This window comes from Amia ocellicauda, chromosome 8 (genome assembly GCF_036373705.1).
Source record: "Amia ocellicauda isolate fAmiCal2 chromosome 8, fAmiCal2.hap1, whole genome shotgun sequence".
Classification (NCBI taxonomy): domain Eukaryota; kingdom Metazoa; phylum Chordata; class Actinopteri; order Amiiformes; family Amiidae; genus Amia; species Amia ocellicauda.
Window position 1 is genome coordinate 16,066,241 of NC_089857.1, and position 11,470 is coordinate 16,077,710.

An 11,470-nucleotide genomic window follows, 5' to 3' on the forward strand; every position below is an offset into this window, starting at 1 on the left:
CTTTCTTAAAGCTTGTATAATGCTCATAAAAAGTAAACCATGATAAGGGGCTTTTTTTTTGGTATTTATTTTGGTATTTCAATTGATATACTGTAGGCTATTAATTATAATAATTATTTCTACAAAAGATATGGAAATATTTGGACACTTCAGGACACAAATCTTTCAAAACACCTTGGCTCAGGGTACTAAAATAACGTGATCATGAATATAACTGTTCCCTCCCTTACTGCCATCTGGTGACTGATAAAGGGTTTAGTCATCCTTGCCCAATTACATACTGAGTGTGACTCCTTTATTTCGCAACCTGTAGTTGACGGCCATTAAGAAAATACATAAAAATACATCAATTCAAGTAATAAGGATTTTTTTAAACCTGTATTTATGTATATTAACTTTGGGTGACTACTGAAGTATATTCATTTGCACAACCAATTGCACTTCTTTCGGCGCCGAATGGGTTAACGACGTCCTGCGCCGTGCACGGAGCCCCGCCCCCTCTGACCTCTGACCGCAGACGCAGGGGACGTGCGCGGAAGATGGCGGCGTTTGTGTTTATGGCTAGTTGTGTTCTCAAGTAGTTAGAAGAAAAACAAGAACAATTCACTTCTTCCCTTTGTTACAATTTGCGTAACGTTGAATGACTTCATAATGCACATGCAAAAACTGGTCTCCGTATTGTTTTTTTTAAAGCACTGCTCTGAAGATTAGTCCTACCCTGTCAACATACACCACGCTGAGCATGGCTGACCTTGTTTAAATATGCCAAAGCTGCTGTAGGAGAGCATTAGCCTTAGTGGATTGAAACTACCGGAGAGCGGGTCGTGTCTGCGGCGCTGCCCGGGAGCAGACAGTCGTTGATTAGGTTGTCTAGTCGGTGTGAACCTCACATGACCTGCTTGTGTGGAAATATCACAGTCTGCTCAGCACCTCCTCGCTGAGCCCTTTTGAGTTGGACGACTGTTCATGCTTGGGCTATGTTTTGTCGTTGGCCCACCTCTGCATGCCAGTGGCAGTAAGATCAAAACACGTGGATGATAATCAAGCTGATCCTACTTGCCCAAACGACGAGGAAGGACTAAACTTTCCGAGGTCAACAGGCTTCACAGACATGACTTCCCGCAAGGTACTGGGTTTCGTATGTTTTGGAAACCCGGTCGTCACTGTTCTGCAGCGCAAACCCACTTTATTAGTCCTGCCTTTCCAGCACACTGGAGTGCGGACCGTTTTTTCCAGGGGCGCCCAAGTTAACCCTGGATTTAACCCCACGAAAGTCGCAGTTGTGACCAAAACAACACGGTATGAGTTTGAACAGCAGAGGTATCGGTACGCTGAGCTTTCCGAGGAGGATCTGAAACAGCTGGTAAGTGTGGCCAATCATACATACATACATTATAGTATGAATAATTCTGCAATCTGTATGAATATCGCTTTATTTTGACTTGTGACTTAAATGCATTTATTCTGCAAAGCATGGGCAGTTTTATGCAATACTTATTATGTTGGCAAGTTAATTGTGTCATATTAATATATATTATTAAAACATGCAGCCAAAGATGGGAAAATATTGAGATGGACCTCTAGTTCTTTACTTTTTATACAAATATACAAAAATGCAATAAGAAAGAGAGGCATTATGGAAAATGATGTTTCTTAACATGCTCAGTCTGACCGGCTGAACTGGATGGCACATCCCTGTCCCTCTCACTGCACTGACGTCAGGCGCAGCACAGACTCAACACAACCATAGCTTTCCAAATCACTAGTGTATTAGCTTGGTGACACAGACAAACTCGCTGCCAAAACAGGAATAATAAAAATCATATGCATCCATATCAATATACCCCACGGCCTAAACCAGATAAACTTGGATCCACCAACAAATCGGATCCAAACAAGTCAAAATACAGTGCTTGATGGTGTGCCATTAAGTGGAAGGAAGGATCTCCTGTAAATTAAGATGTTTTTGAGTTGTAATTTGCATCTGATAGGTGGGTCAATGTTTTACACTGGTCTGGGACTAAGTCACATTGCACAGTTCTCAGGGTGAATTTCCACACCTTTTTAACATAGAACAAAAAGTTTCTGTCAGTTTCTGAAAGGAGTTGCAAAAGTAAGAGGCAACTCTGATCTGGCCAGGTAAAATTAAATTAATATTTCAGCCTAGCTTTGCGTCGTAGATTCGGCAGTCGGGCAGAGTTGTGAAATCATCCCACGGTTCCAGTCTCTGATCATGTTCCGCTCTCTCTTCTTTCTCTTATGCGTTTTGTAGCTGGCTATGAAGGGGTCCAGTTACAGTGGTCTGTTGGAACGGCACAATATCCACACCAGGAACGTTGAACACATCGTAGACAGTCTGCGGTAAGACAGAGGGTCAGCTTAGTGCTGCAGTTGGAGAGAGGAAATGGTGGACTACACTCCTGTTCTTCACAGAGTTCACACATTTAATACAAATTATAAGACATTCCTTGGGTGTTGGACCACCCCAATTTTCTTACACCACTCACAAACTTTCTTACCATTCGAGCGAGCAGGGGGCATCCCAATTTTCTTACCCTATAATTAAATTTTCTTACCCTGTTTGTAGGTCATTGAACCCACCCACCCCCTCTGTGCATTTCTGATTTTTTTCTTATTGATGCCCCTTGTGTATATGCATATATATATATATATATATATATATATATAATTATAAACCATTTAAATCTAGCCTAATATATGCACAGAATAATTTCTGCAATGATTTTTCTCTCTTTCATCATGACAGCAATCTGCTGCCTGTTCTAATGGAATGTGATGCTTCATGTGTTGATAATCCGGTTCCCGTCTCCTGTACTCTGATCAGTAAGATAATACCTACATATCCCTCATGTCCCGCTAAACTCTGTCATTGTCTTTGTGTATTCTGCACAGGAAAGAAGGGATTGAGGTTCGTGTGGTCAAAAGACGAGAGTATAACGAAGAGACTGTTAGGTGGGCTGATGCCATTATATCTGCTGGTGGTAGGTCCTGTTTCCACTTTATTCATTCAATGTACATATTTTTTCAGTCCTACCAGAGGGTGAGGCCCAGTTCTTGAGGCACAACCCCCTGAGGTGGAGAGAAGGAATTGTTGCTTTGAAGAATCACAAGCCTGACTGTTTTGTCATGTCAGAGCTATCCAGACAACCTTGTCATTCAGTTTGCTATATTCTTAAGACTTGGAGTGTCAAAAGAACCCGTTGGGTGATTTTTAAGTAACTTTAGGAATGTTTAACATGCATATACTTGATTGCTACACTGGTTTCTCAAAAAGGGAGGCTACTACTCTATCTTTTAGTAGTTCATTCCTGGTTCTACAGACCTGAAGGTGATCCAGTTGCCCAGTTGTGGGGCTTCAGAGTGCTGGAGAAGCATAGGACACTTCCTAAAGCTTGATTCCCAGCTGTGCTATTGCCAGCTGTGGCAAGGAGGTCTCAGGGGGTTGGACACAGCCAAGGCCTCATTGCCAGCAGTTTGGGTATGAGCTACCTGAGCAGTCCTTGGTTCACTGCATATCAGTGGCTCTTGTGGCTTCTTGGATACTTGCTGATGCAGAAGCATCACATTTTCTGCTTATAGATGGCAATAGATGTGTCATAGATGGGTCATGGTCATTTTCAAACAGCAAGCCCAAAATTACCCTCATCTTGATGTGTTCCTCCCGAAGAAGTAGAAAGTTATAGCGGTTGGCTGGGATGTGTTTGTGATTGCAAACTGTGAGGAAAAGGGACAAAGTAAATTGGAGATGCCCTACAAAATGTGAATGTACAACCAAAAAAACTGAAGGAAATCACATAGTGTTAGGGATGGACCGAGGACATTGAAGGTACGTCTGACCTTTTTAAACATTTTAGTTTTGATCTGCACCTCTTTACAAACATTAAAATGACAACATAGGGGTGTTTATTTTGGGTGCTGAGATAACAGTGTCACAGAATGAAACAGAGCTGAAGCCTGAGCTGGCTTGTGTGTATGGCTGCTGAATGGAGCTCACTGCCCCTTTTTTTTTACCTTACAGGGGATGGCACAATGCTGCTGGTTGCCAGTAAAGTTTTGGATAAGCACAAACCTGTGGTGGGAATAAATACTGATCCTGAGAGGTAATGTCTACTTTTATTTTTAATAAAAACAGAATGGTTACAAAATGTATATTTGTCCCCATTAAAGACATGGTGAACTTATTTTGTGGAAGACCACATGAGAGGTGCTAACAGTGTTCATAATTCCAGTTTTGTTTCCTCTTTAGGTCAGAGGGACACTTGTGTTTGCCTGTGCGTTACACACACTCCTTTCCAGAAGCTCTCCAGAAGCTGAAACATGGAGAATTCAGGTTGGTGGTCACAACAAGAAGGGTCACGACAGACACAGAGGTTTAGCCATGTGGTTCCTGCTTTAGTAATGCTCCCTAGCAATGAAAAACACTAACATTTAAGGCTTTTCTTTTTACATGTCTTCATTTTGAGTACTGCAAAAAACACTGTAGCACAGAAAGTAACTAATTGTTTTCCAAGATTTTGTTACAAGTTACACCTAGATCCTTATATTAATGCAGTTTCTCAAACCTGTCCTGGAGTACCACCTACCCTGCTGTTTTTTGTTCCAACCCAGCTCTTAATTGAAGCCTTGATTGAAATATTAATTTCAGAGCCTTTTATTATTTTTAATAGTATGGGATTTAGATTAAGTATAAAATGGTATAAGGAAATTGTCATATTAAGGAAGCAACTTTTTATCAGTTAAACAATTTAAAGAGTTAAATGTAATCAAATTACTTAAATTAAGGGTTCAATTAAGAGCTTGTTTGGAACAAAAACCAGCAGTGGTCAGTGTTCTGTCAGGACCAGGATTGAGAACCACTGTTTTAAATGTTCCTTAAAGACAAATAACAAAATGAGCATTCATTCAATTTCTTGGTCTTTACTTATCATGCGATGTGTGACCTGTGTGGTACTTTTACTTTGCTTGTTATTCAACATGACGATTAACTGTTTCACAGAGACAGATTTTCAGATCTGTTTGGACACAAAGTGTTCAGAAACGCTATCATGGAGTTGCACTAAGCCATACATCTTGCCAGTAAAACATCAGTACCTCTGATATACTCTCCTGCATCATTATAAGCACTAGCTTAATCCAGATCAGCATTTAGACCTAAACAACACTGAGTCCTGATCAGCGAACCCCTGTTTAAAATGCCCTGGAGAATTGCTGTGGTTCATATGATTCATGTGCTGAATGATTAGAACTGAAAGGAATGCTGGGATTGGAAACTATGGCAATGCCAAAGAAAAACATCCTGAACCAGCCTATGAAAGGAGAGTCACATTCAGGAAGCCCCTCACAATAGGTTTTGGCTTCACTTTGTGATCTGGTGTGAGTGTTTCTGTGATGCTCTCTTTCTCTGTCTGCAGGTGGCAGAGGCGCCAGAGGATTCGGATTTACCTAGACGGCACTGGAATCAACCCCACCCCTGTGGACCTGCATGAACAGCAGCTGAGTCTGGAGCAGCACAACAAGGCCCACCGCAGCAGCACGGACTCTGTGCAGAGTACGGCAGGGCATCATATTCCCCTCACCACTCTGTGAATCAGAGCACGGCCTTGTGCCATTCTGTAGGGTGGCTCTTGCCACACCAGCGCCAATGAGAACTGCACAAATATCACATGATTACGTGGTCATGCTTTGCCAAATGAGGTTACATAGTTCCTGTCATTGAAGCAGTGCTGATAATGTCCGTAATACATATGCCATTCATCAGGGAATAGTGGACCCAAATGGAGGATGTTCTAGTCGACTACAATAGGGAATTTAGATGTATGCTTGGAGTAGCACAATGATGTAATATGAATGCTAAAATTTACTTCTGTCACATTGAAACCCAGGCTTGGTAACCCACAACGATGGAGCATTGTGGCCAGGGTTTAGTGCCGTGGGTACTGCTGTTTACGGGTCCATAAATAACACTGTTTTATACATCGCAGATAGGGGGTCTGAAAGCACACCCGGCCCTCATCTTCTTCCTGTCAGAGGCCTCAATGAAGTCTTTATTGGCGAGTCTCTGTCTTCAAGGTACCAAGCCATCCTTGCTACACCTGCAAGTTCAATCATACAAAATCAAAATGTTGTGCTTCAAATTTTTCTTGTCTTTCAAATAACAATTGTCTCATTTTTAGCTTCTGTACGTATGTGGTGACACTGACAATATATACTGTAGCAGGGAGTCAGATGTATCATTATTTAGCCATTAACTTATACCTTTTTACACTTCAGAATTCAGATAAGAACACATACCCGTTTAAGAAAAAAAAGATGACGCAAGCTATACTACTGGTCAAAAGGTTTAGAACACCTCAATTTTTCCTGTTTTTATTGAAATGTACGCAGTTTAATGTACTCTGAAAGTAAAGTATAGAACAAAAACAAAACAATTGGAGATAAAAATAAATAATGGAATTGTTTTAACAAAATTTAACCCCTAAGCTGACACCCCCCCCCAAAATCCATGTGCTTCACTTTAATCCCATGTGTACTCTTCACTGTTGTGTTGTTCCCCATTTATGCGCACCCTTCCGATTCTGAAAGGGGTGGGGGGATACTTGAGTAGGAATACAAAATCTCAGAAAATATTAACAATAATGACATATTCTGGAACCAGACAGTGTACTGATCAAAACAAGACCATCCACATTTTGGTAGAAACAACACACACCTGTAGAGAGCTCAAAATGTCAAGATGGAAAGCTCTGTTTACAGTGTACTAATACAATGATTTTACATAATTGGATCTGAACTTCTCTGTGTTTGATAGAACATCAATCAATATATACTGGACTAATCGTTAGGTTGTTTTGAAAAAAAAACAATCCTATTTGCAAAGAAATTTGATCGAAACTGAGTGATCTGTGACAGTCTGAATGAGATCCCCCCCGCCACCCCCTCCGGAGCAGACTGCGTTTACCCCCACGGTCTCTGAATGATGGCGCACGACACGGAAACTGTAAATGATGTGTTTGAGAATGAAACGCGCTGGTAGCCAAGAGAATAATCTTTCAAACGATGTGCACATTGTAGGAATACAGTAACTCCTATGCACAGGAGCTGCGCATAACACTGCCAGATAATACTTAAGAGGGTGTAGTAACACAGTATATAACTCTGAAATGTGCATTAAACTTTTTTTTTTTAACCTCTGGCAGTTTACCGCTTACCTTTGTACCATTTCAGGTTATTCACTGGACTTAAACTGCTTACATTTCAATAAAAACTGGGAAAATGGGGGTGTACATCTGTCAAACATCTAACAACTGCTAACATAACTGACAATCACTCATCAGCAGCAAATTTTCTAACAAAAGTTTGGGCTTTGCATTCTTTCATTAAACTCTTACAAATTCTGCATCAGTTTCTTTGATAGTATGGTGTTTTCATTGTAACGTCAGTATGCTAGGAGGTAGGGTTGGGCTAACTGACTTAACCTGTATTTGTCGTTTGTGTTTAAACCCCCATTAATGTCTTCCGTCTCCTGTCCTGCCTGATGTACACTTTCTGTCTTATACAGGGAGACCTTAAAAACCTTCAAACCCCGTCTCACATTCTCGCTTCATAGGGCCTCGTACTACGAGATCTCGGTGGACGACGGGCCGTGGGAGAAACAGAAGAGCTCTGGACTCAACGTGTGCACTGGGACCGGATCTAAAGCCTGGTACACACAGCACCCTACAATGAGGCAAACAAATGCCTGCAACAGCCTGCTGTAGCCAACAGCAGAGACAATCATATCTCTTCCCACACAGTGACACAGTTAAAATGACCTTTGTCTTATCAGTAATGTTGCACACTCTGATTATTTATTCTAGAAGAATAAGGTTCATGATCACAAACCAGTAACTAATGTGCCTCATTATATCTGTCTGTCTGTGTGGGCAGCCCAGTGCCTGAATGTTGTCCCTAGTGACCCTCCAATTGACTTTATTTGTCCATTGTCTGTTTGTCAATTGTTGCCATTTTATGTATAGGTCCTACAATATTAACAAGCTGGTGACACAGGCAGTGGAGGATGTCCTGAGAATTGGTAAGCAAAGAATATGTTAACCCTTCTTAGTAAATACTGTCCCACCATGAGTTAGGTAAACAGTGTTGTTTTTTCTGTACTTAGGTAAAACACAGACTGGGCTGAATATTCCTTTAAATCGGGATTTAATTGGAAAAGGTAACTGTTAATCTCTTCTGAAGTCAATTTTAGCCGTTTTAACAGTTTTATATATATTTAAGTTCCTATCTTTTAAAAGTCTACATTTTTCCATTTTAGCCTCTTTTTTTCATTCATGAATAACTGTAAATGTAAATAAGTACATAGTATACTACATATATACTAAAAACAAGTTTCCATGTGCAACTTTGCATTTTAATCAAACTAACCAATCTGTACTAACTTCAGGTTAGATTTTTGTGTGTGTGTGTGTGTGTATATATATATATATATATATATATATATATATAATTATACAAAACAAGATTCAAGTAGTTTTTGCTTGATTATAATATAGCTTGTCAAAGAGGTGGTGTAATACAGATTGTATGCAGGTGCTGCAGTTGCAGTGTAAATTAATAAACTGTTTTAAACCCCAGTGACAGAGTCGTACAATGAGTCCCTGACCTTCAGCCCTGAGGAGGGCAGGATGTTCTTCAGTGTCCGGGAGCCCATTGTCAACAGAGTCTTCTCCAGCAGCAGTCAGCGTGGCTTCACTAACAAGTAAGTCTCTCTGTGACCTTGGGCTGCTATTGGGGTTATTCAAATGTCAGGACAATGTAATGTCAGAGGTGCAAAAATCCTTACATACATATTTATGATAATAGTTTTACACCCACACACACACAATCTTGAATCTATGGGAGTTCCATCCATCCATCCATTTTCTACAACGCTTGTCCTGGTGAGGGCCGCGGTGGCAGCATACTAAGCAGGGTGGACCAGACCTCCCTCTTTTGAAGAGTTTGCATTCTTTATATCACTCTTCCTAAAGTGTGATCCTGTTTCACCCCAATTCCCAGGCCATGATTTCAGAGACCGGTCTAATTTGCTGGATTGTGGCCCTTCTTTCTTTCTTTCTTTTTTGCTTGCAGAGTTTGCGTTCGTTCTCGCTGCTGGGACGCGTGCATGGTTGTGGATGGAGGGACTTCTTTCGAGTTCAATGATGGGGCGATAGCAACCATCAGTATGAACGAGGAAGACGCTCTTCGGACCGTGATTCTCCAGGACTGAAACTGCACCCCCCTGTGGTCAGATACAGGTCTAAATATCAGGAGTTGCCATAGCAGATGCCTGCTCACAAAGCATAGTTTGGTCACTGGAGCTGTGACTTGGCAGCAAACTTGAAGGGGGGGTGGGGGGTGGGGGGGGGGGGGTTAGGTTTTTTTTTTATTTTCTTTTCTTCCTCCTTTAAATTAATTGTTACATTTGATTCAGTGCTGTGGTGTATCTTAATGTTTATTTTAATAGGGAAGAGAAGGGTTTATAGTAGTAGTAGACATGAGTGTAGAGAATTTCTAACTAGTCCTTACCATACCCACCCTGCCTACAATAACTTTTCAGATGGTGTGAAAAAATATATATTTGTGATATTTTATACTGAATATGAATTTTGCAAGGAAAAAGTGGTTTATTTGTGTTTAGTATTTAGACAAATGTTTTGCACATTAAACATACTGCCAGCCACCTCCGTGTCAGTCAGACACCAGCAGTGAGGTGTGATGCAGCTGTTAATGAAACCAGAAAACTGCTGTAACATATTTTGAGTAAATACAGCAAGTTCTGTCCTAAACTATATAAAAGTACTGCAGCACTGCATGCTGGAAAAATAATATTATTTTTGTATAAATGCGCCAGTGCTGCTAGTGTTATGCATGACCTACAGTAAAATCAGAAACAAAACATATTAAGATAAATGTGCAGTACATCTGTGAGATATTTTTCTGTTTACAAAGATTGTTATATTTTCTGGGATTATCGCCATGACAGTGCTGATTGTTAATGTAAAACATTATCAAACTGCACATTATTCTTGTAATTTAGTAAAAGACTGATAATGGCAAGCAGCAGGTTAATAACCACAAAAAGACTTCTGTATAATTATGAAGATACAGTGTCTTTTACTGGAGTGACTATAGAATGAATGGGACCAGGTTACAGTAAATTAAATTTGGCAATGATTGTGTCATCTTAACTGATCAAAAAATGAGATTCGGACAACTCTGATCAAATGCCAATGCTGACAAAAACCAACAAACTGAGTGATAGTTTGGGTGATTTTTATTTTGGTGTGTTTGTTTGCAAAGATTATTTTGATAAATATTTGTTTAGAAAATGCACAAAGATCAAGGAAAGGAGAAGAAGTATTTTGCTTTGCCAAACAATTGTCTGAATCAAGGCTAAACTCAATACAAATACTTTATTTCCACAATTTAAACTCGATATAACAGATTGCAAGCACTGCCTGAATAATTGTTGTAGGCAGTGAGTGCATTTCTATCAGCCAAAACTAGATGTCGAAGTAGAATCTTAGTGTTATGTTATTTGATACTCTTTAGAGGCACACAGGTATTTTTCTACTTGTATTTTGAATTGCCAGAAAATGCAGGTAATTTATGGGCCTGGGTGCCATGTTTAATCCAGTGTTATTACCCCAAGAGCCATAACTCCAACATTTCTCTCCTGTTGATCTTTACCTAACCCTTACACTTTTGGTTTTGTGCAGCAGCACACATTCTTCAGCATTATATGGTATGATATAGCATTATAAGAAATCCAGCCAATGCAAAGTGTAAATATAACTATTAGCTTTGAATAGAAAAATATATATTTATTGTGAAGGAAAATGCCATGTCGACAGAAGGGCTCCCTTCACGCAGAAAGGGTAGAGAGACTGTGTGAAACTCTGCAATACGATGATACCAAAAGAAACTGCCACAGAAGCTGCAACCCACAGCGAAGAGGAGATGCAAGGATGTGCCGACTGTGATGGACTGTTCTTAGTGATTTCTTTTAATCCACACTAGCACTAGCCACAGGGGGACGGAGGCGTGTGTATGCAGTGAGTGAACTGTTCACTACATGTCATCTGTGCTGTTGGAGCTTCACAATTATTGTGTCTTTTCTGCTGAAATGTTCCATTACAAAGTGACAGTGGTTAAAATGATTCTCAACCTCCAAAACAAGATGACACTCAACTTTCACATGCATTTCAACTGCATTTCTTTGTGGTGATAAAGACAGGTTCCTATAGTTCTGTTCTTTTGTCAGAAAGTAAAAAGGTTCCTTTTAAACCCGACCATTTGAATATGGTTTTACATTTTCAGTGCATTTTCTATTTGAGAGAATAGACCATGAGAGCACAGGGGGAGTGGTCACAGTAGCTTTCTGTCACTGGAATCAAAAAAACATCCCTTTTCA

General features: G+C 40.2%; 1 protein-coding gene across 2 annotated transcripts; it reads left to right on the forward strand.

Moving 5' to 3' along the window:
• Positions 1 to 528: 528 nt before the first annotated feature.
• Positions 529 to 9,418, forward strand: nadk2 (NAD kinase 2, mitochondrial). Of its 2 annotated transcripts, none has more exons than XM_066712191.1 (12): positions 529 to 1,363; positions 2,273 to 2,361; positions 2,914 to 3,002; positions 4,040 to 4,121; positions 4,268 to 4,351; positions 5,433 to 5,569; positions 6,003 to 6,090; positions 7,580 to 7,723; positions 8,037 to 8,092; positions 8,177 to 8,230; positions 8,650 to 8,773; positions 9,145 to 9,418. In XM_066712191.1, exons 1-12 carry the CDS (start codon positions 1,004 to 1,006, stop codon positions 9,281 to 9,283), a joined length of 1,446 nt encoding a protein of 481 aa, XP_066568288.1. In that variant the 5' UTR covers positions 529 to 1,003; the 3' UTR covers positions 9,284 to 9,418. The 2 variants fall into 2 exon arrangements, with proteins under 2 accessions (XP_066568288.1, XP_066568289.1); XM_066712192.1 differs by having other exon boundaries at positions 7,628 to 7,723.
• The last annotated feature ends 2,052 nt before the right edge of the window (positions 9,419 to 11,470 follow it).

Bases quoted from the DNA above. Each gene is read 5' to 3' on its own strand.
- nadk2 (XM_066712191.1), top strand. From the start codon at position 1,004: ATGCCAGTGGCAGTAAGATCAAAACACGTGGATGATAATCAAGCTGAT. The intron at 3,003-4,039 runs GTAGGTCCTGTT...TTTACCTTACAG, and splicing joins TGCCATTATATCTGCTGGTG to GGGATGGCACAATGCTGCTG. The intron at 6,091-7,579 runs GTACCAAGCCAT...TGTCTTATACAG, and splicing joins GGCGAGTCTCTGTCTTCAAG to GGAGACCTTAAAAACCTTCA.